Source organism: Anguilla rostrata, chromosome 13, assembly GCF_018555375.3.
Source record: "Anguilla rostrata isolate EN2019 chromosome 13, ASM1855537v3, whole genome shotgun sequence".
NCBI lineage: Eukaryota > Metazoa > Chordata > Actinopteri > Anguilliformes > Anguillidae > Anguilla > Anguilla rostrata.
In genome coordinates this window covers 912645-938927 of record NC_057945.1, presented here as the reverse complement: position 1 = coordinate 938927, position 26283 = coordinate 912645, and the positions used below count along the sequence as shown (strand labels likewise).

The 26283-nt window shown below is 45.9% G+C and overlaps 2 protein-coding genes across 2 annotated transcripts in view; both read right to left on the bottom strand.

Moving 5' to 3' along the window:
* The window catches only part of podxl2 (podocalyxin-like 2), a 54820-nt gene extending 46502 nt beyond the window's left edge, over positions 1–8318 (bottom strand). Inside the window, exon 1 of the mRNA XM_064304502.1 lies at positions 6205–8318. Coding sequence (XP_064160572.1) covers positions 6205–6241 — 37 coding nt within the window. The 5' untranslated portion in view covers positions 6242–8318. The remainder of the gene's footprint in view (positions 1–6204) is intronic.
* A 146-nt stretch (positions 8319–8464) lies between these two features.
* On the bottom strand, positions 8465–26085 carry mcm2 (minichromosome maintenance complex component 2). Its single transcript, XM_064304501.1, has 16 exons — positions 25959–26085; positions 24411–24592; positions 23519–23688; positions 22550–22819; positions 19520–19739; positions 16897–17104; positions 16367–16501; positions 15362–15553; positions 14829–14922; positions 13848–14098; positions 11809–11935; positions 11578–11690; positions 11008–11250; positions 9997–10179; positions 9753–9908; positions 8465–8943 (listed from the first exon to the last, which is right to left on the bottom strand). The coding sequence occupies exons 1-16, from the start codon at positions 25962–25964 to the stop codon at positions 8833–8835; spliced, it is 2661 nt and encodes an 886-aa protein (XP_064160571.1). The 5' UTR covers positions 25965–26085; the 3' UTR covers positions 8465–8832.
* Between the last annotated feature and the right edge of the window lie 198 nt (positions 26086–26283).

Genomic DNA, 26283 nt, shown 5'->3' with positions numbered 1-26283 from the left:
CCCCTTGCCTGTCAGTTTCCTGCTAGCTAACAGGCTCTTCTGTTTATTGTAGTAAATATTTAACATATTTTTAACATTATTCCAAGTAATTATTGTTTCAAAATACAGTTTTTTTATGTACTGTAGATGACCTGGGAACAAGTCTTGGGACATAACATAACATAATATAATATAATACAATGACGAGAACAGGCCATTCAGCCCAACGATGCTCGCGATTTTCCTGACTATGGTGATTTTTGGGAAATTTTGCATGGAAGACAGGGATATTTGCTGCTCAGTGTTGAGATAGTGGGTAGCAGCTGGTAAACTAGCATTGGATTAGCTAACATGGACATGTAACATACTACGCAAGCGATTGTATGTCCACTGTATTTGCTACAGTGTGATTAAATAGCCTACATCAAAGGAAACCTTGCACAGCAGTGACTTACAATGAAAAGAGTTAAAATAAATAACATAAGAAATCAATAAGCGAAATGATGGAGAGTCAGAGTGGGCTGGTCCTTAGGGGGGGTCACTGTCAGCTGCTCCTCAGGAACCAATAAACCACATTTCAATGTAACCCTAGTCACAGCAATCCCATAATTTACGTGCTCCTCTCTGACCAAGCAGTGTCCACGGGCAGATGAAACATGAACGCCAATGAATCCCCCCTGAGAGAAGTCATGATTCCTGTAGCTATGGGACGGGTGCAGGGGACACCCTTCCAAAATACAGAAGGCTCTAGTGGTAGCATTTCAGTGCACGATATTTCATTCATTCATTTCACTGAGTAGCCCAGACAGTGCAGCAAACTAGATTAAACAATATTTCACTTGGCTGGTATGTATTTAGTTCATCTTTCTTCCTGAGATAATGTTTCATTCTTAGTTTAACATAATGTATTATTTTGCAACGTGCTGACTTTGTCTTAATTTTGCTGTTGCTGTTGTTTATTTAAACCGATGCCATTCTTCAAGTTTTTCCCACCTCTCCCTTGGCCCCCTGGAAATCGCCCCCCCCCCCCCCACACACACACACACATACACGCACACACACCCTAAAACATTCCCTACACCAAACAGAACACTGATCCAGTGATTAATTTCTCTAAAAACTGAGGTTATATTTTGACATTTTTCACCTTTGATTGGCACTTTCTTTGTGGTCTGAGGATACATATCCTTTGGTAAAGGCTGGGTGCATTTGAAGGAGGGGCTCACCAGCAGGACAGATGAAGCACCTTTCCCACTCGCATGGTATCCCAGGACCCTGGGATTGTGGAGGACTGCAGAAGCTGCAGAACACTGCGCATCGCGCATTAGCTTTGGCTTCTCTGATTTATATGGCGCCCCTTCCCACTTCCTGGTCCTGCAGTGCTCGTTACTCTCAATATTATGACAACTGTTACTGAGACCGAAGAAGAGGTGTGTGTGCATCTGTGTGCAGTCCTGAGCAATGTCTTCAGCCCAGGGAAAGAATAAGCGGGAAAGATTTAAAAGGCTCTCCTTTTCCACTTTTTAATTTTTTATAATACACTCATCGGGCTCACAAAAATATGGCAACAAAAGAGAAGCAATTTTCCTGTGTTTTGCAGTCTGCGTTTATACCACTCAGTCATGTCATAAGATGGATTCTTACTGATCTTTGGCACATTGTCTAGACTGACAGATAACTTTGGGATCTTTTTAAGGACCTGCATTTATTAGTTATTTCAACAGGAAACAACCCCAGAGATAAACTGGTACAAGCTGGTTTTCATCTACCCCCAAATCTGGCATGCTAGACAATGCACACGGAAGTGCCCCCTGCTGCAACTGTGTTATTTGTCTCCATTTTACACAATGCCTCATTAATGCATCCACGAACTTCAGAACATTACTAAACTAAGCAATTTATAATATAATATAATGATGAGAACAGACCATTGAGCTGAACAATGGTCACCATTTTCTTACCACTAAAGGGTACCTAGGGCTCACTGTTTACCCACAAACTAGCAGTGGCAAGCCACCCTTTAATCACAACCTATGCTTTATGCACTGAGATAATTCAGTGTATGAGCCCTGTAAGTAGCCTGGACTAGAAATTGTCAGTGTCCTGTCATTTTTATTTGGCAAAACATATTTTTATTCCTTTGGCATGAAATGAAGTTGCCCACACTGTAAGAGAGACAGAGACATGAAATTACCCCAAAGAGAATCCAATAGACATTTGAATTTCAAACGGTCTCTCTGGACGAAATTAATTTGTCAATTTGAGTCATTTTCTTTGATCATTTGGGTAAATAATGTTCTACCAGTTACTTAAACTAATGTGTACTGATGCTCTTACTGCTCTGAAGCACTTTGGTCTGCTTTTCACATTAATTTACCTATAAATTGCTCGTAATAAACTTGGGACTTTTTAAGATTGCTCTTTTGCTAATTGCCTGTTAAAAAATGAATGCATTCACCTCATATCAATTTCATTCAGAATATATAAGACCTTTAATGTCTGTTATGACGCTAATGGATGTGGAAACGGTCGCCTTTTAGATCCGTTTACGCTTATTCACCTGAGCACTATGTGTAGCCGATTAGTAAACCGTTTTTGCTAGACCGCTGTGTCTCAGCCGGTGTAGTGTGTGAACAGCGTTTTTCCCCTCTTAATGTGAATTACAGATGCCCCGCCAGGTCCACAGGGACTGTCAGCACTGTCACACCGTGGTGCCACACAAGAGTCTGCACTCATAGCCCCATTGGGCACCCCATTCTGAAACATGTTCAGAAGCTCAGCACCGTGAGGTAGGGCTGTCAACACTGGCCAAAAATGACGTTTGAATATTCCCTCAAAAAAAACACACACATAAGTTCCGTGTCCGTCAAACAGCATAGCAACAATCCGACCCAGCAACTTCCATTTTCAACAGAGGAGGCACTAAAGTGAGATTTATTTCGGGTTTAACACAACCCAGGATGGGAGGAAGACAACTCCAATAAAGACACACTGCTTTTTTCTAATAATTTTTGCACTCAAATGTTATTTATTTTTTTATTACAAAAGCATTCGAATATCAAACCATCTACTATGAGGGAGGTTACAAAAAGAGAGAAAAAAACAACCACATTCTTTCATGACCAAACAAGATTAAAACAGGATGTAGCTAATCCTTTAGCAGCAGGTGCCTCTTGCAGGTACTCTGCTTCCAGAACACTGGCACAGACATTTTCAACCAATCAGCACAAGTCCTCCTGAGATCTTCAATCTTCACCAGCAGACAATAAAGAGCTGACAGGCGAGCACACATTCCCCTGACAGATTCATAGGCGCTCTGCCATAACTGAATTACCCAGCATCTCCTGACCTTTCCGTGGCAAAATACTGCCATAACACGAAGTTTGTCCTGTTAGTCTGCAGCCAAAATCATAGTAATATCCATCCCGAATGAGCATCATCTTCGCACATAAGCAAATGACTCCCAACAGGAATCAAATCATCAAAAGGGATCCATTTGATGTATTTTTTTAAGCGCTTGGCATCAATACAGCCAGACGCAATACCACTTTTTGGACCAAACACAAATGCAAATGTGCTGAAGCAAGCAGATGTTGGTACCAATAACTTAATGTTTGCCTGGCTTATGCAGTGTGACAGGCCTGAGCTGCACATAACTGTACAGTATATACGCTGTAAAGGGGCGGCAGAAACAGGCCTAAGACCTCAGGCCCATCAGAATGGCCATTGGTTACAGCGTCTTATTCATTCAAGACATGCCCCAGCACATAGTGTGGAGACAAACGATATCAGGTTTATGTTTGTCTAGCAATGACATGCTGGAACATCCCCAGAAGAAACAAAAAGATCTGTGCCTAGCTAATCGTTTTATATGGTGGAGGCAGGGACTGCAGAAAGAAAAGGTGCAGCATTTATCCTCGGCATGCATGACTAAACATATCTGGCAGACAGATTTAAACAATGCCAAAGGCCCTGAAACGAAGGAAAGAGTTTAAATTAAGATAACACACCGGCTTGTTCCCTAAACCCACTGGACCGTGAGCAGTCTCTGAAGACTCATACGCCTCTCTTAATGAGTGCAGCAGCCAGGTTTAGTCCACCAACATGCTTTATAAGAATGGACATGCAAGGGGCATCAGCCGATTCACTTAAACACAGAAAACTCATGGGCCCAACAGGATGGACTCTGGTAAAGGGAGTCTGTCTCCTAAGCTAGTGGTGTTTCGGTTCATAGTTTCTTTCAACATTCAACATAGGTCCTTCACATTTCCAGCTCGTCCCACAATGCTACAATGATCATCCCCACTAAACATTTCTTGACCGGCTAGTCAAGCATAGTTAATAAACTGCTGGTCTAATCAAAAGGAATGCATTAGTGCATTGCAAATCACCTGGTTTTAGTGAAGCTCACAGAGCAGACAATTATTTCTGCCCCAGAAATATCCATTAAAAAAAACATTCACCCTGAAAGACTGGAATCTACATTACTTTAATTTAGCAGCCGCTATTATCCAGAGTGGATTAAGAGCCTGATTAATATGAGCAACAGTGACACACCTGGCTGACAGCATTTCCATATCAGGGAGTAAAGATACATCATCAAAGCTCTACTGAAAGTTTCTAAATAACCAAGCACCAAAATGCTAATTCTGAATAAATAACAACCAGAAAAGAAACATAAAACCATTAAAATGCAACATAAAACCATACAAATACCATAACCCGAGTTAGTATAAATGGTGGGAATGATGGAGGGTGGGGATGGAAAGGTACCCACGATGCAGTCTGAATCTTCAGTGTGCATTGGTAGATTGATGGAAGATGGCCAACGATTCAGCCGTCCTAACCTAATACCCTTACCTTACCTATTCATACGTTCTTCCAACTGCGTTTAATTGTCGAGTGTGTGAAATGGAGTGCGTCTTAATTCCATGTATAGATTAATCAGGGCGTTTTTTTTTTTCTATGGGCAGGGTAATTAAGACGCAAACTGATGGTTTTTTCATAAATCCAGGGGGCTCCTCTAGTCACGGTGTAGCCTAATGGTGCCGACGATACGCCATTGACCTCCTGCCCTCGTGGCTTGCTCTTAGCTTCAGTGTAGGCATATGCCGTCTCATGCTGAGCCTCTTACACCGATTTCACTACATTCAGCAGATATAAATGCCAACACAACCGCTACACCAGCAAAAAGTGCACAAACAGCCAATTAGGAAACTATATACAGTGCTCGTCTCGCATCCTTTAAATTAAATGTGCTTCATTTGTCAATTAGTCAATTGCGAGTGCAGTGAGCAGGTACACAATTCCCTTTGGCACAGTCAATACATTGTCAGTACTTTTTAAAATTCTTTTGAGACTCTTCTCTCAGTAATTCGACCGACGTAGCTATTGCTTATTCACCCCATTCGAGTGTACGTAACTTGTAAAGGACTAAAAAAAACTCAATTGCTAAAAAAAAGAAAAAGAAATCGAGAATAAATTAAGGTTCTATTTGATTAAATCAATAAAAAAGAATACAGTATTGCTCATTTGTGTAACGACTATCATCCTTTGGATTGGTTTAGCTTTTTTTTTTTTTTTTTTTTTTAAATCACTGTAGTCCTGTTGGAGCGTTACGCTATATCCGTTTTTTTTCCTTCTGGATCTTATATAGCCTATCATGCGACTCTGCAGGTAGACATTAATCATAAGGAAAAATATGCAATTAACGATATGCACCAAGTGTACAATCTACGAGATAAGCCCAGGTTTATACGAGATGCGGCAATTTAATAAATTAACACCCGCCAAACGCATCCAACCATTGCAACCTAGCTATATGTCGATTGGACTAATTTAGGCACAGAAATAAGTGCACAGAATTGTTCCGATATGAGCTCAACACGCCAAAGGAAATACACCACTAACCTTTTTGACGTATTAAGGATCATAACAAAACACTCCTATTGGCATAGACAGGATGAACAACCATAACTAGTTCTGCGCGTAAGAACATAATTAGTTATGGCTGTTCATGTCATGTTTGTTCATGTCCAAAACATAATATTTAGTATTTTATCTGGACAGCCAATTTACGAACAATGAAATTAACAATGCACTGTAGTAAACCGCTGGTCAGTACAAACACCAAGAATACATAATCCATCGGTGGCTACTTTAACGTTGTTTTCGCGGAGAGGTAGCCTACACATATTTCTAAAAGGCTGGGGAAAAATAACTTACCTATTATGATGTTGCAAGGAAGGCGTGATAACGGCATGACTGCTTCGTGAATGGGGTCAGCAGATCAATGAAATGTGTTGTCCGATAGTTATATACTATTACTGACTAGTGGAGTGGTTAGCTTTCCTGCGCATCACAAACCATAACATGCACGTTGTATATTGATCTAGTCTAGTCTGCAGTTGCGGGATAACGTAAAGCGAGGCTGCGTTTAAATCTGGTAGCCACCAGAGTCTGGATCAAGCCGCAATGTGCAGATTTTCACTGACCAGTCAGCGCAGCCACCGCGCAATGTCACAATTCGACTGTGCCAACACCACTTGTCCCCAATCGCATCCCACACCTTGTAGCTCTGTCGAGCAATAGCGAAAGATCAAATAAAGAAAATGTGCAGGAAACTTTAAATGTTCAACTATTGATAGAAATAGATGCGTTGTCACTAACTACACGTTTCTGTTACGCAGAAAAACATCCCATTTTATCAGGCAGAGGAAATACGCGGAGCGCCGTTATAATCGGTACGTCCCTGCAGTAGTTCTTACGCTCTGCCCGTTCATTTCAGTGGGATTGTGGAGAAAATAAAGCGAATTTAATTCAATGCTTGCGCAGTGCCTGCAGTCTCCATGCTGCAACCGCTCCACACGTGATGCCGGGTCCTAAACACTGTCGACCCCACATAATTCCCCCACCTTCCCCGGCAAAGTCAGGTGGGCGCAGAAATGACGCGATCATCAACATTCAATAGTGACTCAACGTATTTTAATCGATTTCAGCAGCCGCCTGTCTAACTGGTAGATGTGCAAGGGTAGATTAATCCCAATGCAACACCAGAAGGCCTGGCATGGTATTTTATTCATAACTGTGAACTGGCGTACATCCGTGCTGATAAATTGTGCAGGTGGCACAGGGGCGATTTACCTATGAAAATAATCGCTCGAATCGATGTGTCACATGCAGACGGCTGACAAATTAAAGAACCAACATAAAGTGTCTTAGTAACTTAGGTGTTGGGCCACCACAAGTCGGCAAAACGGCTTAAATGTGCATTGGCATAGATTCTACAAGTTCCTGGGACTCTACTGGAGAGATGGCACAACTTTCTTCGAAAAGGTATTCCCTCATTTGGTATTGAGGATAGTGGTTGGGAGTGCTTTCTAGCAAGTCCATCGAAAACCTTCCATAGGTTGACATCTGGTGACTGTGAAGGCACATCTTTTTCATACTCATCAAACCGTTCACTGACCCCTCGTGCCCTGTGGATGGGGGTACTGTCTTCCTGTAAGAGACCACTCCCGTCAGGATAGAAAGATTTCATCATAGGATGAAGGTGATCGGGAAAATGCCCACCACAGCATTAACAGAGCTACTGGACCCCACTCAGTGTAGGAGTCAAGCATTCAGGCTTTGAAATGAGGGGTTTATGCCCTGCAGTCCTAGAATATGCCTCTATGAAGTTGTCAACTGACTAGTTCTTTTTCTGAGTCTGATCACGTCCTGCATTGACATTCGCACTCACCTGAGGAAGAGTTGCTCATCCAAGCATCACGGTTGTCAAATGTTCCCTTTTGACCACAATTCCCAACCCTATTTACTGATGTCTTTCCAATAGATCTAAATACAATGTCGCTTTAGTCACTGTTCCTATTGAAACACTAGGCAGTTGAGCAGGTTTTGTGACTGAAGTTCCAGCCATCTGTGCCCCAAAAATGAACCCGCTTTTGAAGTCCCTTAGATTTTTTTCATCATCTTGATCCAAAATAGAGGTCAACTGGGCTTCCTCAGTTAATTGCTTAATTTTATCATGCAGGACACCTGTATGGGAGCATCTGCATTAGTTTTCTCCACTCAACCAGGTTTCTCCTTTGTCACACATCTGTATTTGTATTTACCAAACACAACTTGTTTGTGTTTCTCAGATCGCATTAAAAGGGCCAAGCATTCAGTCATTTCAAATGGTTTGAGGAAACCAACTGCCTCGAACCATACCAGTGGGAATGAAAACGCAATATACATATTCACTGTATACATATACATACACATATTCGCTAGTTTAACCTTTTTTGAGTTTTGACTTCAACCACTCAATTTATTTCGCAAGACTGTCGCTAAGGGCTTTTACAGTGCATGGTTCCATTATGTTTAAGGCAGAAATACACTTGAGACTGCAGTTGGTCCCAGAGCAAGCCAGGTCTTACCATACTTATGGCTAATACTGGAGTAAGCGGGAAAACACCATTAATGGACTTCCGGAGCCCTCCAGCACAGTTCATAGTTTAATGTAACACTTCAGTGAAGCAACACACAACTTCCATATTCCAGTACAACTTCTGTATTTTCCCTCAGCACGTGTCAAAGGCAGAGCTTTTCTGAACAACCCCGGTGACACACAAAACACATAAAACAGGTGAGAAAACCAATTTTCATGGTCATTAACTGGCAGTGCGCTGAGCAGTCACTAATCATCATAAAACAGTCAGGAAACAAACTCAGGAAAAAGAGCCAAAATGGGCCCCGAGACACTTCTGGCACCCACTCCTCCCCCAAACTATCAATCATCTTCAAAGGTGACCCAAATATACAAATATATACACATCTAGAGGCCTGCAGCGGCCCAGTCTGCGGGCTGATTCAGAACTGCTGCAGGATGAGTTTCTTCTTGGTATCATGGGCGAACCTGTTGAAGCGGAAGACCTCGCTGTCGTAGAACGCAGACAGGTTGTGGATGTTGATCTGCCTGGCCTGAGACAAGAGGAGGGAAACGGCACTGCGTTAAACATTAGAAACCCCAGTGACACCGAGCTCAACAGACTTTTACAGACTTGCTAAATCCATGGCATCAAACTCAATGGACATTTTTAAGCTTAAAGTGCAACTGCAGGTCGAAATTCACGCAAGAAAAATGACACCCGATTTCCGAAGCACTCGCACAGGTAAAGCGGTTATGAAAGACTCGCACAGGTAAAGCGGTTATGAAAGACTCACACAGGTAAAGCGGTTATGAAAGACTCGCACAGGTAAAGCGGTTATGAAAGACTCGCACAGGTAAAGCGGTTATGAAAGACTCACACAGGTAAAGCGGTTATGAAAGACTCGCACAGGTAAAGCGGTTATGAAAGACTCACACAGGTAAAGCGGTTATGAAAGACTCGCACAGGTAAAGCGGTTATGAAAGACTCGCACAGGTAAAGCGGTTATAAAAGACTCGCACAGGTAAAGCGGTTATGAAAGACTCGCACAGGTAAAGCGGTTATGAAAGACTCGCACAGGTAAAGCGGTTATGAAAGACTCGCACAGGTAAAGCGGTTATGAAAGACTCGCACAGGTAAAGCGGTTATGAAAGACTCGCACAGGTAAAGCGGTTATGAAAGACTCGCACAGGTAAAGCGGTTATGAAAGACTCGCACAGGTAAAGCGGTTATGAAAGACTCGCACAGGTAAAGCGGTTATGAAAGACTCGCACAGGTAAAGCGGTTATGAAAGACTCGCACAGGTAAAGGTCCCGCCGCGGTGGCGAGCTGAGGGTTTGCGGTAAGCGAGCGCCTGCGTACCTTGTCTGCCAGGTCTTTCTCTGGGATCTCCACGGTGTCCTGCTGGGCCCCGTAGCGGTTCCTCTGATAGGCCACCTGCTCCGACACCAGCTGCTTCAGGATGAAGAGCAGGAGCTCATTGTTGTCCCTCCTGAAGGCCAGGTAGCGAGCGAAGGTCTGCAAGACAGAGGGACACAAGTTTTAGACACGCACACACGCACACGCGCACACGCACAGCGTAGGCCCAGAGCGGCAGAACCCTCACCTTCCTCATACTCCTCATCACACTGAACTTCTGCGTGTCGATGAAGCTCTCCAGCATGACGCGGATGGCCATGTTGACGTCGTCCTCCAGGACGTAGTCGCGCAGGTGCATGCGTGCGTGGGCCTCCGCCATGCGGATCATGGACTCGATGTGACGGACCGTGATGGGAATGCTGCCCGTCGCCTAACCGTCAGCCAATCAGGAGAAAGGTAGAGATACACCAATACATGAATACAGGAGCGAGGACATTTTACACTCCAACCAGTGCAACCGGAATAACCTCCAGTTTGAGTAAACAATCCCAGCACTTGATAGAGAATGCTGACAATTTGGATCCTCAAGTGGTAAACCAATTACCTACTCATTTTAACACCTCGGATTTCAATTTTCCTTTATTTTATGAACCGATTTTCAAACCTCACCCCCCACATTTACTATGTAGATATTTTAAGTAAAAAGTCAATTTTAGAAACAAGATCATTTTAGTTTTAAGGACCTTTTCATGCAAGGGGTCTGTTGTTCCAGGTTTTCCAGTACTTAACTTTCTGCGCATCAATTTCAAGCACTCTGAACACCATCTAAGAGCCCTCTAAGTCTTAACCTTAGAGATCAGCAGTCTGGCCACAGAAAGGCCCAGTGTGCTGTGCACTGGAGGCAGTCTGGCCACAGAAAGGCCCTGTGTGCTGTGCACTGTAGGCAGTCTGGCCACAGAAAGGCCCTGTGTGCTGTGCACTGGAGGCAGTCAGTCTGGCCACAGAAAGGCCCTGTATGCTGTGCACTGGAGGCAGTCTGGCCACAGAAAGGCCCTGTGTGCTGTGCACTGCAGGCAGTCTGGCCACAGAAAGGCCCTGTGTGCTGTGCACTGCAGGCAGTCTGGCCACAGAAAGGCCCAGTGTGCTGTGCACTGGAGGCAGTCTGGCCACAGAAAGGCCCTGTGTGCTGTGCACTGTAGGCAGTCTGGCCACAGAAAGGCCCTGTGTGTCATGCACTGGGGCCTTGGGGCAGTCTCACCATGGATTCCCTGCGCAGGTCGCTGTAGATCCGGGCCACCTTGTCCTGGTCCATCTGGTTGAGCTTGGGCCGCACGCGCTCCTTGGCGTACATGACGTACTTCCTCAGGAGCTCCTGCGGGATGGGGGGCACGTCCGACGAGTTCGGCAGCACCACTTCCTCCAGGCTGGCCACGCCCCCTTCCCTGTTGCTGGGGTGATGCTTGATGTGGCTGCCCACCACGAAACGGGCAAGCATCTCGTCCTGCCATAGGCAAATGGGTGTGAAGGAGGGAGGAGAGGGAAGGGAGCAAGTTGGAGAGGAAGAAGAGAGAAAAGCAGGGGAGAGCAGATGTTACTTTTAAACAGATGACGCGATGCTGTTAGAACAGTCGTCTCAAACTCCTGTGTGTGCTGTTTTTTGTTGTTTCCATCCAATTTATAGCATTTCACGCAGTGTGGGCTCTTCAGCCAATCAGTAAATTGAGCATCCAAGTGCGGAAATGCACTTAAAACATTCAAACCACGCCCTGTGTTAGGAAAAAACCCGGCGTGTGACAGAAAGCCTGCAAGACTGAACAAACTTGCATACCTGGACGGGGTCCACCGTGTCTCGAACCACACACAGAACATCAAAACGGGAAACGATGGGCTCCGTCAGGTCCACGTTCTCCGAGAAGGTGAGGGAGGGGTCATACCGGCCACCTGAGGCAGGACAGAGCAGGGAGGGGGATCACGGGTTGGGTCACATCCTTAGTCATACGAAGGGTGATGCACGGGATTCCACCAGTGTGTCACCGGAAGGTGATGTCATAATGCGCACCGATGGGATTGGCCGCGGCGATGACAGTGCAGCGGGCCTGCAGGGAGGTGACGATCCCAGCCTTGGATATGGAGATGCTCTGCTGCTCCATAGCCTCGTGAATGCTGGTCCTGTCCTGGTCGTTCATCTGCAGACCCAAGCACACCGGGTCAGTACGCCATGACTCATCTCAACAAGAACCACCCAACCACACAGTATACCATAATGCACCTCAACAAGAACCACCCAACCACACAGTATACCATAACACACCTCAACAAGAACCACCCAACCACACAGTACACCATAACACACCTCAACAAGAACCACCCAACCACACAGTATACCATAATGCACCTCAACAAGAACCACCCAACCACACAGTATACCATACGACAGGGGCGACATAGCTCAGGAGGTAAGACCGAATGTCTGGCAGTCGGAGGGTTGCCGGTTCAAACCCCGCCTTGGGCATGTCGAAGTGTCCTTGAGCAAGACACCTAACCCCTAACTGCTCTGGCGAATGAGAGGCATCAATTGTAAAGCGCTTTGGATAAAAGCGCTATATAAATGCAGTCCATTTACATTTACCATAATGCACCTCAACAAGAACCACCCAACCACTCAGCACACCATAATGCACCTCAACAAGAACCACCCAACCACTCAGCACACCATAATGCACCTCAACCAGAATGGCCCAACCACTCAGTATGCCATAATGCATCTACAGAACCCCTCAATCACCAAAGAATCTCCATCACGTCCCAACAACTCAAAGTTCTCCAAAATACTTGCATTTCTAAATTAGCAATGTTTTGTCATGACAAACGCTACTGAAAAACTGGGGAGGTGAGGACTGAAGATAACTGTCCACACAACGATGTTCCCTTTATATAGCATATATGGTATGTCAATGTAAATCACAAATACAAAAATGACTTTACAATCAATCAATCAGACTTTATTGTATGAAAAGTGTATAGCACTTTTCATACAAGTTAAATGAATAAATAAATTCATTTACAAATAAATTCACTCATGCTACCCACATGAATGAGAATACATTGAGACTTACTCTTGCTTAACTTAATGATATACAGCTATGCTGAGTACAGCTATGCATATACATTACATTACATTACAGGCATTTAGCAGACGCTCTTATCCAGAGCGACTTACACAACTTTTTACATTGTATCCATTTATACAGCTGGATATATACTGAAGCAATTTCGGTGAAGTACCTTGCTCAAGGGTACATATACGCCTGCTATATCGATATCTATACAACCCATATACACTACATGGCCAAAAATATTTGGACAGCAGATATTCAACATCTCATCCAAAATTATGTACAATATGAAGTTGGTCCACCCTATGCTGCTATAACACTCTTCTGGGAAGGCTTTATACTAGATGTTGGAGCATTGCTGCTGGGATTTGCTTCCATTCAGCCAGAAGGGCATTAGTGAGGTCAGGCACTGATTGGGCAATTAGGCCAGGCTCGCAGTTGGCTTTCCAATTGATCCCAAAGGTGTTGGATGGAGTTGAGGTTAGGACTATGTGCAAGCCAGTCAAGTTCTTCCACACTGTTCTCGACAAAAACATTTCTATATTGACCCTGTAGTGTTCTTGGGGGCACGGTCATGCTGAAACAGGAAAGGGCCTTCCCCAAACTATTGGTGAAGCACAGAATGCTCCAGAATGTGACTGTATGCTGTAGCATTAAGATTTGCCTTCACTGGAACTGAGGGGCCTAGGCCAAACCATGAAAAATACCCAGACCAAGGGGTGTCCAGATACCTTTGGTTATATAGTGTACCATCAGGCCCAAAGTCTGGTGCCAGAGTTCAAAAAGGGTAAAACAGCTTTTATTGTAAAATGTAAAATTTTATGCTACCCACATGAATGAAAATAGACTTACTCATAGCTTAACTTAATGATCTGACATACATCTATATATATACAGTCCATATATTTCATGCATAAGGCAGGTCAAGCAACAGCAGGCCACCGTGGTGCTGAAAGCCCAGCGGCAGTGTCAGGACGCTCACCTTGTCGAACTCGTCGATCAGGCAGACGCCGCGGTCGGCCAGCACCAGGGCTCCAGCCTCCAGGGTCCACTCGCGGGTGACCGGGTGGCGCTGGACGTAGGCCGTCAGGCCCACCGCCGACGCCCCCTGGCCCGTGGTGAACACCGCCCGGCTGGCCACCTTCTCCACGTACTTGAGGAACTGGGACTTGGCCGTGCCGGGGTCCCCGCAGAGCAGCACGTTGATGTCGCCGCGCACCTTGTGCTTCCCACCTGCGGCAGACGGACGAGCGTTCAGTCGCTTCCTGCGCGTCTGCGTCGCCGCCAGAGCCCGGACCCAGGCTCCAGCCGCCAGCAGTGCGGTCTCCAGTCCATTCATGGGCCACTTTTCACTGCTAATCTGAACTAGTGCCTCTTTGGAGCGAGAGAGTACAACTCTACATGGGACAATACAGGGACACTGCTGACATAATGCTTCTGAACAAGCTTGGAGTCAACCCTGTTTCAATTCAGGAAAAGGAACCTGCAATTCAACTCACTAAATGAAAAATCCAAACAGAACCACATTTCTGTTGGTGACCTGAACTGACTGACTCTGAACTGACCCCACAACCTGATTCCAAAGTCAGGCTTAGAGAGCAAACGCAGGCAGGATGGGTGCTTCTCCAGGATTACAGAGTGGGATGATTACAGGGGCCTACAGCCCTAGCACAGCACTGCTGAACGCTTAGCACCACTTGAGGGAGAAGGTTAAGCCACAAGGGCAAGGTCTAACGATTACACCACAGCGTATAACCTTGTCTTCATGCCCCCAGTTTAGAGTCCAGGGACCGCCTACCCTCCAAATACAGAAATATCATGAACTAGCTGAACTAAAATGAGGAAACTGCCTAGACACTTCTCAAAAGCACCCAACAGCTTTGTCTCACTGAACATCGTGTAAAGAGGAGGCAAAGCGGCCTTTCACAAAGCGCGGCAGGCGCTGCTGCACAGCGAAGCCCACCTGGGTTCTTGGGCTCCCCTCCAAACAGAGCGAGGGCCAGCCCCCTCTTGATGTCCTCGTGCCCGTAGATTGAGGGGGCCATGCTGGCAAAGATCTGCATGAGGGCATAATTTTATACAGCGTTAGATACTGTGTAGTCTGTAGGTAATCAGAGCACTAGGTACAATTTCGTTAGGAAATTGGGAGCACTGTTGGGCTGAATGGCCTGTTCTCGTCAGAAAAAAAATTAATTATAATCTAGTGAAGAGATGTGACTGTTCCCAATTTTTCCAGATTGTCAGACTATGCAGGTCTCCAGGGCAACCAGTACTTTGCTTTATTCTGGAACATTTGCTCCTGCTAGCAGCTGTCAAAGAAAGAAAAGGCTCATTGTTTGTGATCATCAAATACCCAAGATCGGGGGCCAGGGAGACTGGGGGCGGGGTTTCCACATTTCCTTATTAATGGAGGGAAAAAATCACATCCCGTAAGTAGACAGGGGAGGGGGGAATTCATGAGGAAGTACCAGGGAAAGGCAGGCACAGCGGACTCACCCTCTCCCCAATTCGCTCGTCCTTGGACAGAGCCACGATGGCCTTCACGTCCTCATCCGTGAGCTCTGCCACCGCCACGCCCTCGTCCTTCCGCGCGATGTGATTGGCCATGATCACCGTGGCAAACACCGGGAAGCCGTTGGCCATGTTCAGCGAGCCGTCATAGTTGTTGCTATAGATCCCCGTCAGCTCCTGATTGACAGGTGGGAGGGGCATACTGCCTTTCACTGACAGCTCACATGCATTACAGTGCCCTCAACAAACGCAGTGAAATCTTCATCATTTTTCCTACATATATATACCCAAGACTCTGTTTATATCAAAAGATGATTATGAGACAAGAGTATAGACAATCAGCTTTTACTTCATGGTATTTACATGAATACATGTTTTACCATTTTACAGAAACTGCCGTTTGTGTGTTGAGTAAACCAAATCAACCAAGTCTAACATTTGGTTGCATAGCCCCTAAATATAATAGCTGTATCAAATCTATGACACACTGACATCACCAATTGATGGAGCACAGCAGAAAATGGAGGGGATTCAACACAAAATAAAACAGCCGTTTCTGTAAAACACATACATAAAAAACATATACACATATAAATACCACAAAAAAAGCATGTTGTACTTGTCTCATACACATATACGTACATGTATATATTTTGTTGCTTTGCATTTAAAGAATGCGTTTGTATTGCATTTAAAGAATGCGTTTGCTTCGCATTTAAAGAATGCTTTTGCATTGCATTTAAAGAATGCTTTTGCTGTTGACTTGCTGTGTATCTGGACTCTCTCATACAAGCCTGCACTGATAGGACCCCCACCCCAAACTCGTGATGTCATGCCCCATTCTACAGCAGGTGACCAGACTCAGGTGGGGGTGCAGGGCTGGATTATATCTGCCGCTCCTAGCGAATGCTACGGGTCTTTCTGAGGCCTTCGGCAGCGGGGCACTACACGACCGCCGCACACGGCTGGTTGCCAGGGAAGCCAACTCACGATCTCGTCGCCGGGCTTGCAGCCGTCCACCAGGTCGGCCAGCAGGATGGCGTCCTTCGAGCGCGGCAGCCGTCCGGCCGCCACCTTCCCCGGGCTCTCCTGGATGGTGATTCGCTGGTAGTTCTGATACACGGTCTGACGCCGGGGAGAGGAGAACGTTTTTAAAGGTCTCGGCGAATCATAACGCTCACTCGACAGGGCCTGACCGGCTGCCTAAAAACACTGAGCTGAGAACTACAGCGCACCGCTCCGCTAGCTCACCTGAAACAAAACTGAGCTCAACCCAGCAGTGGGGCGCGGGTTCAGGGCACAAACTCCACTTAGAGTAAATGTGACCTTAAACTGTCCCACAACAGCCGACGGAGGCATCAGGGAAGTTTAGGTAAACGTGCAATGGGCTTAAAAACCATCCCTTCTACTCCAAAACTTTCTCCGGTTCCTCAAACCCTCCTCCCACAGCCTCTTTCACGTTCCCCGGGTCCAAACACGCCCCCCGTCCCACACACACACCTTTCGCAGAACACACTCACCTGCTCCATGTTGATCTCGAAGGGGCCCAGGGACTGGCACTCGGGGCAGGAGCCGGGCTTGACCTCCTGGTTCTGGGACTGGAAGAAGGGCCCCAGGATGAAGTTGCACTTGTTGCAGTTGTACTTGACCATGCCCAGCTGGGGGAGCACGCCTGTGCAGCTGGTCACCACCCCGCTGGTGCGGATCAGCTGGTCCAGGTGCAGCTGCCTGAGAGGCACGAGAAGAGGCGCTCGCTTTAACCTGCCCCGCCAAAGACCGCCAACCTGCCCCACCCCCCCAAGAGGCCAATCTGCCCCCCCCCCCCCCACCTAGCTCCAGCCTGAGCACCAACCTGCCCCACCCCCCAGAGCCCCAACCTGCCCGCCTCCCCAGAGCACCAGTCTGCTTGTCCCAGTGAAGCTCATTATCAAGGCAAATTCAGATCTCATTTAGAAACGTGTCTATATCCCTTTCGGCTCATAATTTGACTCCAATCTTCCCAGCAAAAATGTTGATTCTCATTGTTCACTGGATCAAAATGCTAATTAAAAATATAAAAGGGGGCCTCTTCCACAATCATTTCCTTTGAGGAGAACTGTGCCCACATTTAAATGCATTTTTTTAAATGAGTCTTCTATTAATTGTCCATTTCTGCACTAGCGAAATAGTGCACATTAATCTGTGCACTGGACAAGCTGTGCTGGTCCTCTGAAACCTCGCTGCGCAAACTGACTGGACGACCCCAACCGCTCCAGGGCTCCAGACTAACTTTTTACATTGGCTGCACTGGTGCGCCTAACTTTTTCATGTAGGTGCACCAGCATATAATTTAGGTGCACCCAAAAATTTTCACTGCGCCTTTCGGCGCCGCAATAATACATTTTAAGCGTTTCCTTTTTTGTCAGTTCCCATACACATTGGTCATTTCTTAACACATTATGTAAATGATTGTAAACAGGAATAAAGGTGCAGATAAATGTTTTTTTCTTTATTTAAATCACAGCACCATCAAGAAATAGCAATAACCTCAATTGTTCAAAAAATAAAAATGAAAAAGTGCTGATGTTTAAAGTGCTTGACAAACTCAAATAAATAAATCAAACTCAAATAATTCAAATAAAAGTGTGCGCTGCTCCCGGAGGAGTACAGGGCGCGGTTTCACACACACACACTAGTGATGCGCGGATCGGCTCCGACGTCATCCGAATCCACATGTACGCAATCATCCACCCGCCACCCACCCGAACAAATTATTTTCTCCAATTTAATAATATTACGTGAAAAAAATCGTTAAATTTAGAGGAAAAAAAACTAGAGGAAAATATTTTACCAGCAACCAACAAAACGGGCGAGAGGACAGTCTAATGACAGCCTAAGCCTGCAATTTCCTCCAAGTCAGTGTGGTTCTTCTTTCGGAACAGAAAGGTTTCTTGCACAATCTTTTCAAAGTCCTGTTACTTATGATAATGTGGTGCTGATGTGCTAAAAGATTAAGTAGGCTCTCTCGTTATTTGTGAAACCTATAGCCTACTAAAGTATAACTTCACAAGGTGCTCCACGCTCCTCATTTTAACGCAGGCGGCAGACTGCTCTTCTGATATTTCCCTACGTAGCCTAGCCTAAAATTACGACTTTATTCTCGTAATATTATGACTTTTTTTCTCATAAAATTACGACTTTATTCTCATATTATGTCTTTATTCTCGTAATATTACAACATTATTCTCGAAATCTCCGATTTTTTTTCCGTCAATGCGGCCCTAATACCCGATCACACGTTACCGCTATTTCTCATTATTTCGCAGCTGTTGCATATGACATACGCAGCACTTGACTCGTCATGGTTAAGTATTTCACTAAATCGCTCCCACACAGAACTTTTCTGCCCTTCCTTTTTTTTTTTTTTTTTTTCTTTTTTAATTTTCTCTCGGATCTTTTTTGCCTCCATTGCTGCTTAAGACAAATGGACGCTGCAATTGGCGCAATGAGAGTCTAGTCTGCTAATTCGTGCCTGATGAAAAATTGAGCTTAAAATATGTTCACATTTTAGAGAATGTAATTAATATTTTCCTCATTAATGATGTATTATTTCACCCACCCACAACCCATCCGCTATTAATCAGAATGTTATTTTTTATGACTCTGCCCACCCGATCCGCAGATTAACCGTGGTGCCCGCGGATATAACTGTGATCCGCACATCACTAATACACACATGCCTTATTTTTTCCCCACCCGCATTCAGCGAAGAAGAATATCAGGGTCAGAGCCAATCAAAGACAGAGTAGGGGCGGGTCTTCACAGAATGCGGGTGGGTTAGTGGGAAAAAAAACAACGCTACACCCACACACACAAACACACAGAGACAGACCTGCTAAATGTCAGGCGCACCGGTGCGACCAATGAAAATGTTTAGTCACACTTGACAGACTTTTGGTCGCACTCTGGAGCCTTGCGCTCACTCCGCCAGCTCGCCCCGCCCACTCACCGACCTGCCCTCCTCCCCCCCCGCCCACTCGCCCACCTGCCCCCCACCCCCCGCCTGCTCGCCCGCCCTCCTCCCCCCCTCCCCGCCCGCTCACCGACCTGCCCCCCTACCCCCTGCCCGCTCCCCCCCCACCTCGCCCTGTCCCGTAGCGGTACCTGAGGGAACGCAGCTCCTCCACCAGGGGCAGGTTGCAGATGCGCACGTGGATCTCGTGTGCGATGCGGTCGTATTTGGGGTACATGGCCAGCACCACCTCCTTGGCCGCCTCGTCGAAGATCTTCAGCATCTCGGTGGGCGCCTCGGGCAGGAAGTAGGCCAGCACATGCTCCCGAGCAGCCAGGTCCTCGTAGTTCACCACCAAGCTCTCCTTGTTCTCTGCAAAACAGGGAAAAACACACAAATAAATCACTGGAGAACAGGCTAGCGCTCGAGGTCTCGTGAATGTATATTATCACATTGAAAATGCTCATCTACTGCGTTTTTTTAGTATATGTGCACAGTCAAAGGCACAAGCCAATTTCCCTAATGGGCTTATATAAACATGCAATAAAAAAGATAATTTTACTACCATGTAACACAATAAATATACTATGATATGAAATTTATTCCATGCAACGGAAGCAGAGTAAACCAGTGTAGATAAAAGAAGGCACTGGGATTAGGGTTTTACTCATTAGACAAACATTTCCCTCTACGACGTCCACAGGTTGGTGATAAACAGTCTTGCCCACGGAAAGCTGCAGGGTGGCCGTTTTCAAAAATATCTGCAACTAATTCAGATCTGTGGGATATCTGGAATTTAGATTATCGTCTTTGAGAATCGGACGATCTGATTCGGCACACACTCTGTTCCTGCTCTCCCCGCCACAAACACCAAAGCAATCACCCTCGGGGCAATTACACTGACGTCTTGTAAATGAACACTAGGGCTGTCAAAAAATATTCAAAGTTCGAAAATCTTTCTTTTCTTTAAGTTAGAACCTAAATTTGAGTATTCGAATATTCGTTTTGGATCCCGCTTATTGTAATTAACATGCTGACTTTAATTTCATGCGGTGAATCATGTTCATGCACGCAAAGCTAACATGCAGGCTTTAATTTCATGTGGCGAATCATGTTCATGCACGCAAAGTTCATTTCCTGTGCTAACGTTACTTCCTCTGTCAACAAAAAACGTTCTGCCCTGGACCCAGGGCAAGTGGATCATCTGGTTTTCCTTGCCAATAACCTCCGGTGATACTTTCAGCTCTATTGACACCTAACGTTACTGGTCAGCTAGCCTCGCGAGCCAGTCTCTTTTTTCACTTCGCTCAACAGATCTGGTCAGCTAACAATTCAGGCTGAATAATGTTCCCATGGCAGGCTATGCTATGAAAGAAGTTAAACAAACTAAACAGAGTAAGTAATTTATGTTGTTTTAGGCTACAGGTAGCCATTTGAATAGTTATTGTGTTAAGAAATAAACGGATTTCCTATGAACAATCATTTCCCGATGATTAATAAATGCCGATGTGTGGCAAATTACATCCACGTGAAAGTGCTTTATTCATTTGCGCATTAGAAACTGCAGGGGGCTCAGTTATAAAATGAACTTGTGTGCATACGCCAAGTGAAGACCTGACGTAGAGCCACAAACGTTTCCACGGTCAAATCGAGTCATGTTGAAATTTAAATCACTACTTTGACGTGATTTTCTATGCACGCACCACACAGTTGATCTAAAATACGTTTTGTAAATGAGGCCCCAGATGTAGTAATCTAGTATTAAAGTTCACCGATGTCCTCTATTCTACTGCCCGCTCGTGGAGAATAACGCGCAGGCCAGTTTAGAGGGAGCGTCACATGCATATTGCGCCCGACAATAAACAGCTTATCTTTGTGAATTATAGGCAAATGATATTCAAATATATTCAAACTCTAATTACAAAAGCTAATATTCGAACTCAATTTCATGGCAGTTTTGACAGCCTTAATGGACACAAACCTGGGGAGTCCCGAGCGCTCTCTCCTTTCAAAGTTCCATTATATTAGTATATTCTGGAGGAAATGCAGAACACCCAGACTAGTGTGTTCAGTACACAGCGTTCAGTATTCTGTGGTGAACATTGCACAAGGGTACTGACTACTGGAACTGCTGGATACAGAAAATAAACATCCTCATGGTGCGTTCACACAGCGAGTAAATGGACTGCCCTTCTATCTATGTATTTATATATCCAAAGCACTTTACAATTGATGCCTCTCATTCAACCATTCACACACACACTCACACGCCAATCAGCTCGTTGGGAGCAGTTAGGGGTTAGGTGTCTTGCTCAGGGACACTTCGACACTCGGCGGGGGATCGAATCGGCAACCCTCCGACTGCCAGACAACCGCTCTTACCTCCTGAGCTGTGTCGCCCCATAGTAACTCGGTTGATGATTCGCCGGGAGTCCATTCATTTTCTATGTAGCTGAGGGACGCCCAGCAACACGAGCAACTGGGTAACTGAGCAACCAAAGTTGCCCGAAAAATGCTTCCCACAGTTTAACTTTTCGCGGGCATCGCCCGTCAACGGCCAATCAGATTCGGGGTCATGATTTCTCCAACCGATATGACACCATTTTGTGAATTATTGTTCCGCTCAGTGAGCAAAAATGGAGGAACAACTTATTACGGAACAATCACACCTGGTGTTATATGATTTTTTTAAAAGAGTACAGGGACAAGCCTCTAAATAATGACGCTTGAACGGCAGATTCCACTTGCTTGCTTGCTAGCTAGCGAGAGAGCGATACGGAGAGATAGCTAGCCAGCTAGTGAGACAGATAGCCTAGAGAGGTCACTAGCTAGGTTGCTAACCAGTGACAGAGATAGAGATATATGGCCAGCAAGACAGCAGTAACAAATAATATTTATCAGTGTCCTGACATAACTAAAGAAATTACAGGAAATGGTACGTGGTTATGTGGCAAATATACATCTTTGCTTTGATGCCGTTATTTCTCAATAATATGTAGTTGCACGAGACCACTAAGAGGATAGAACAGGAAGCTCCTGCCTCTCCCTCAGCCTAGTTTACTTGAGCAACCCATCAACCGAGTTTCTCGCTGTGTGAACAGAAGGTCACTTCCCTGACAACATTTACTGCTCAACTGGCAGATGCGTAGTCACCCTAAACTGCCCCCCTTCCCCAGGCGCACCTTTGCACATGTCGCTGATCTTCTCCTTGAAGACGTTGTGGCCGTGCTCGTCCACGTGCGTGCGCAGGAAGTTCTTGAAGCGGTGGTAGATCTCCAGGCGGGGCGCGGCCATGGACACCCACTCGCGCACCGTGTGGCCCTTCATGTCCTCCAGGTTCTCGATGCTCTCGATCATCTCCTCGTCCTCGCCGTCCCCGGCCGCCCCCTCCGCCGCACGCTCCGCCAGACGCCGCTTACGGGCCGGCCGGCCCTCGTCCTCATCCTCGCTGTCTGCAGGGGGGGAGGCCAGCGCCACATCTTATTCTGGCCACACTAAAAACCCAATCTCTCTGCAAAAATCCAGAACCCCAAGGGCCACTGCACAGACCAGGCTCTGGGTAAAACCACTGATAAACGGAGCAGCTGGTGTTGTTCCAGAAGGTTCCACCCCCTCACCGTACAGCAGGCCCCCCCAGCCTCACCGTACAGCATGCTCCCCCCCCACCGTACAGCATGCCCCCCCAGCTCACCGTACAGCATGCCCCCCCCCCCCCTCACCGTACACTAGCCCCCTCCTCATCTGGCCCCTCAGGCCCCCCTGCGCACCCTACAGTAGGCCCCTCCTCATGCGGCCCCTCAGGCCGCCCCTGCTCACCGTACAGTAGGCCTCCTCCTCATGCGGCCCTCAGACCGCCCTGCCACCTGACAGTAGGCCTCCTCATGCGGCCTCAGCGCCCCTGTCACCCTACAGTAGGCCCCTCCTCATGCGGCCTCAGGCGCCCCTGCTCACCGTACACTAGCCCCTCCACATCTGGCCCTCAGGCCCCCCGCCCCGCGCACCGTACAGTAGGCCCCTCCTCATGCGGCCCCTCAGGCCCCCCTGCTCAGCCTACAGTAGGCCCCTCCTCATGCGGCCCCTCAGACCGCCCCTGCTCACCGTACACTAGCCCCCTCCTCATCTGGCCCCTCAGGCCCCCCGCCCCCGCTCACCGTACAGTAGGCTCGTCCTCATGCGGCCCCTCAGGCCCTCCGCGCGGTCTCTCATGTCCAGAGCTGCTTCTGCGGCCGCCCGGGCTCCGGGGGAGAGCTCAGACAGGTCCTCATCCTCGGCCAGGCCCTCCGCCTCGTACCTGTCCAGCTCCGGGATGGCCCGGTAGTCCCTGTGCACCGGGGGGGGGGGGGGAGGGGGGAGCGGGAGAGAGTCAGACATTTATTATTCATTCCTGGCTATGGCAGTAAAGACATTATGACATTTGGGGGTGCGGGCACTACCCCACAATGAGGCTGGTACAGCGGGTACTTGCACTTTGCTGAGCACGCAATGTGCTTCTTTGAACCCACTTTAATGCCCAACGACATCTTTAAATTTCTGAAATAGTTTGACTGCTGTGACATACTGCCACTCCACAAGTTATTTTTCTTGGTTATGCCAGAACTATCTCCCCCGACAGCACAGCCCGTCTGGCCTCCGTAACGAGCGTCTCCATTTCACACTCCGTGAAGTCTGTCTTCTTTGTTTCGCGGTTTGACTTCTCCATTCTCCCAGACAATCCAACGGAACGACAAGCTGATTTATATGCAAATCATATTCACACCAGGTGTCCCATTAACCATTTATGGTTAACTGTGGGAGTTAATGGGACAGGATGCAGATTGTGCAATGAGAAATTTCAAGTGCAACTTTAATTTAGAGAAAACTGCATGCAGGTCAGCCTACAGTTTTATAAATCATAATATTCATTGACTGTACACACGTTTCAGAGTAGAGCCTCCACAGAGTTTTATAGATGAGACACCTGGGCCTTGGTTCATAAGAATGTGTAGCCTATATACAGACATTCCTTCACTTCATAAACAAATAACTGGTTAAAGACCATCTCACCTCTCCATCCCATCTCCAATCAATTCCTCCCCGTCATCTTCCTCTTCCTCCAGGTGCGCATCTCCTAGCAACCCCTCGGACTCATCCTCGAAGGGAGGGAGGTCCCTGCCGGGGCTGGAGGTCAGGTCTCCACGGCGGGAGGCCGGGGGGCTGGTTGCCATGTGATACGATTCAGACGAGTCCTGGGCACCAAAGGGCAGTGGCGTTAAACTCAGATACAGAGAGAGATTAGTCTCAGTATTATAGACAAACGTGTCCCTTATTTATGGATGATGCACACATCACAAATGTGTTTCACTATCCACAAATGTCTCAATTTTCATCTTGTAAACGGTTATTGAAATTAATGTACTCTGGTTTGTATATAAATATAACCATCTGTGCACAGATTCCTCAGGAACAATGAAAGGATAATTTTAAAATAATGTTTTTGTAAAAGAACACTCAAATTGACGTCACTGAATACACGTGTTCCTTAATAGGCATATGCAGATTCAACACTTCACAAACCAATAAACAGTTTGTGAATATACCACAGAAACAAATACATGGAGAAATTGGAAACATACTTGGTTTTCATATATAAAGCATCAGATATTAGTGCAAAAGGAAAAACAGGTATTCACAAATATGAATGCATTTGTAAAAACAAACGTACATTCATTTAAATGACAATTTACGAGACACAAGTTGACAGATGTTTGTTTGTGGATAGCAAAACACAGTTGTGGCGCGTCTCTTATTTATGGACCATGATAGCTACACGTGTTTGTCAATAATATTGAGACTAATCTCTCTCTATAGCCAAATTCCCCCGATGAATTAATATGGAACCGTTTCAAAGTTGGTGCAGCACAGTTTGACCAATCTCTGTTACGCCCGCTTCACAAGTTTTAAACAAACGAAGCTAAATGACGGGTTTAATAGCAATGAGCTGTTAACAATTTATAGAACGTTAACTTTACTCTGCCGTTTTAGCACTTAGCCGACTTCCCAGTGCTCAGACAAGACCTTATTCCTCTAACAAAGCAGCTAGATAGCTAACGCTAGCCAAGATGGGCCAAGTAACGACATTACATTATTTGACTACACATATTACACATATTCCCCCAAATGTAGTTCGATGTAATCACCAACTTAAACTCGATTTATAAATTCATTCAGCTAGCTAGTTAGAAAAGCTAGTTAGCTACTCAGAAAAGATTATTCCTAGTATGGTAAACTGCATATATTGCCAGCAATACATATTAATACGTGTCAGTTAACGGTCGTGAATTCGCTAGTTTTTATGATTCAGATCATTTTTTTAATGGATCCCCGTCCAGATTACCAGACATGCGGTGATAAAATCAGACTAATTTAAACAATCAGCAAACTTTCACATTCTCTTGTTTAGCTAACTACGTTACTACTAATACAAAATTTACCGATTTCAATATAAACAATAATTATAACGTTATTAACAAACAGCGTTTACACTGCTACGTAGCTAGACTGTGCAATTCGAAAACTTAGGCTACAACCGCAACTAAATAGATTTTTACTCACCGCCATTTTCAGATACTACTATCCCGTTCAACAGCACACTAGAACTGAACAAATTCGCGCGAAAATTACATGTGATACGAAAGCGCGCGAAATATTATGAATATGTAACATGACGACAGCACTCCCACTGTGATTGGTCAGGGCTTTTATGCATATTCATCTTCTCGTTGCATATCGAATATTCCTCTGTAAAATCAAGAATATCTTTACAAAAGATGACATCACTGTGTGGACTACATTTTAAAACGACGAAGTTTACTTGTTTCAACTAAAAATACATTTTGTAGCTATTGCTATTGTAGCTTTTTGTAACGCAGTAGTCTTA

Coding starts and splice junctions, on each gene's coding strand:
- mcm2 (XM_064304501.1), bottom strand. Junction 23,689..24,410: donor ATTGGAGATGGGATGGAGAG/GTGAGATGGTCT, acceptor CCCGGTGCACAG/GGACTACCGGGCCATCCCGG. Junction 8,944..9,752: donor AGAAAGACCTGGCAGACAAG/GTACGCAGGCGC, acceptor CTCTTGTCTCAG/GCCAGGCAGATCAACATCCA.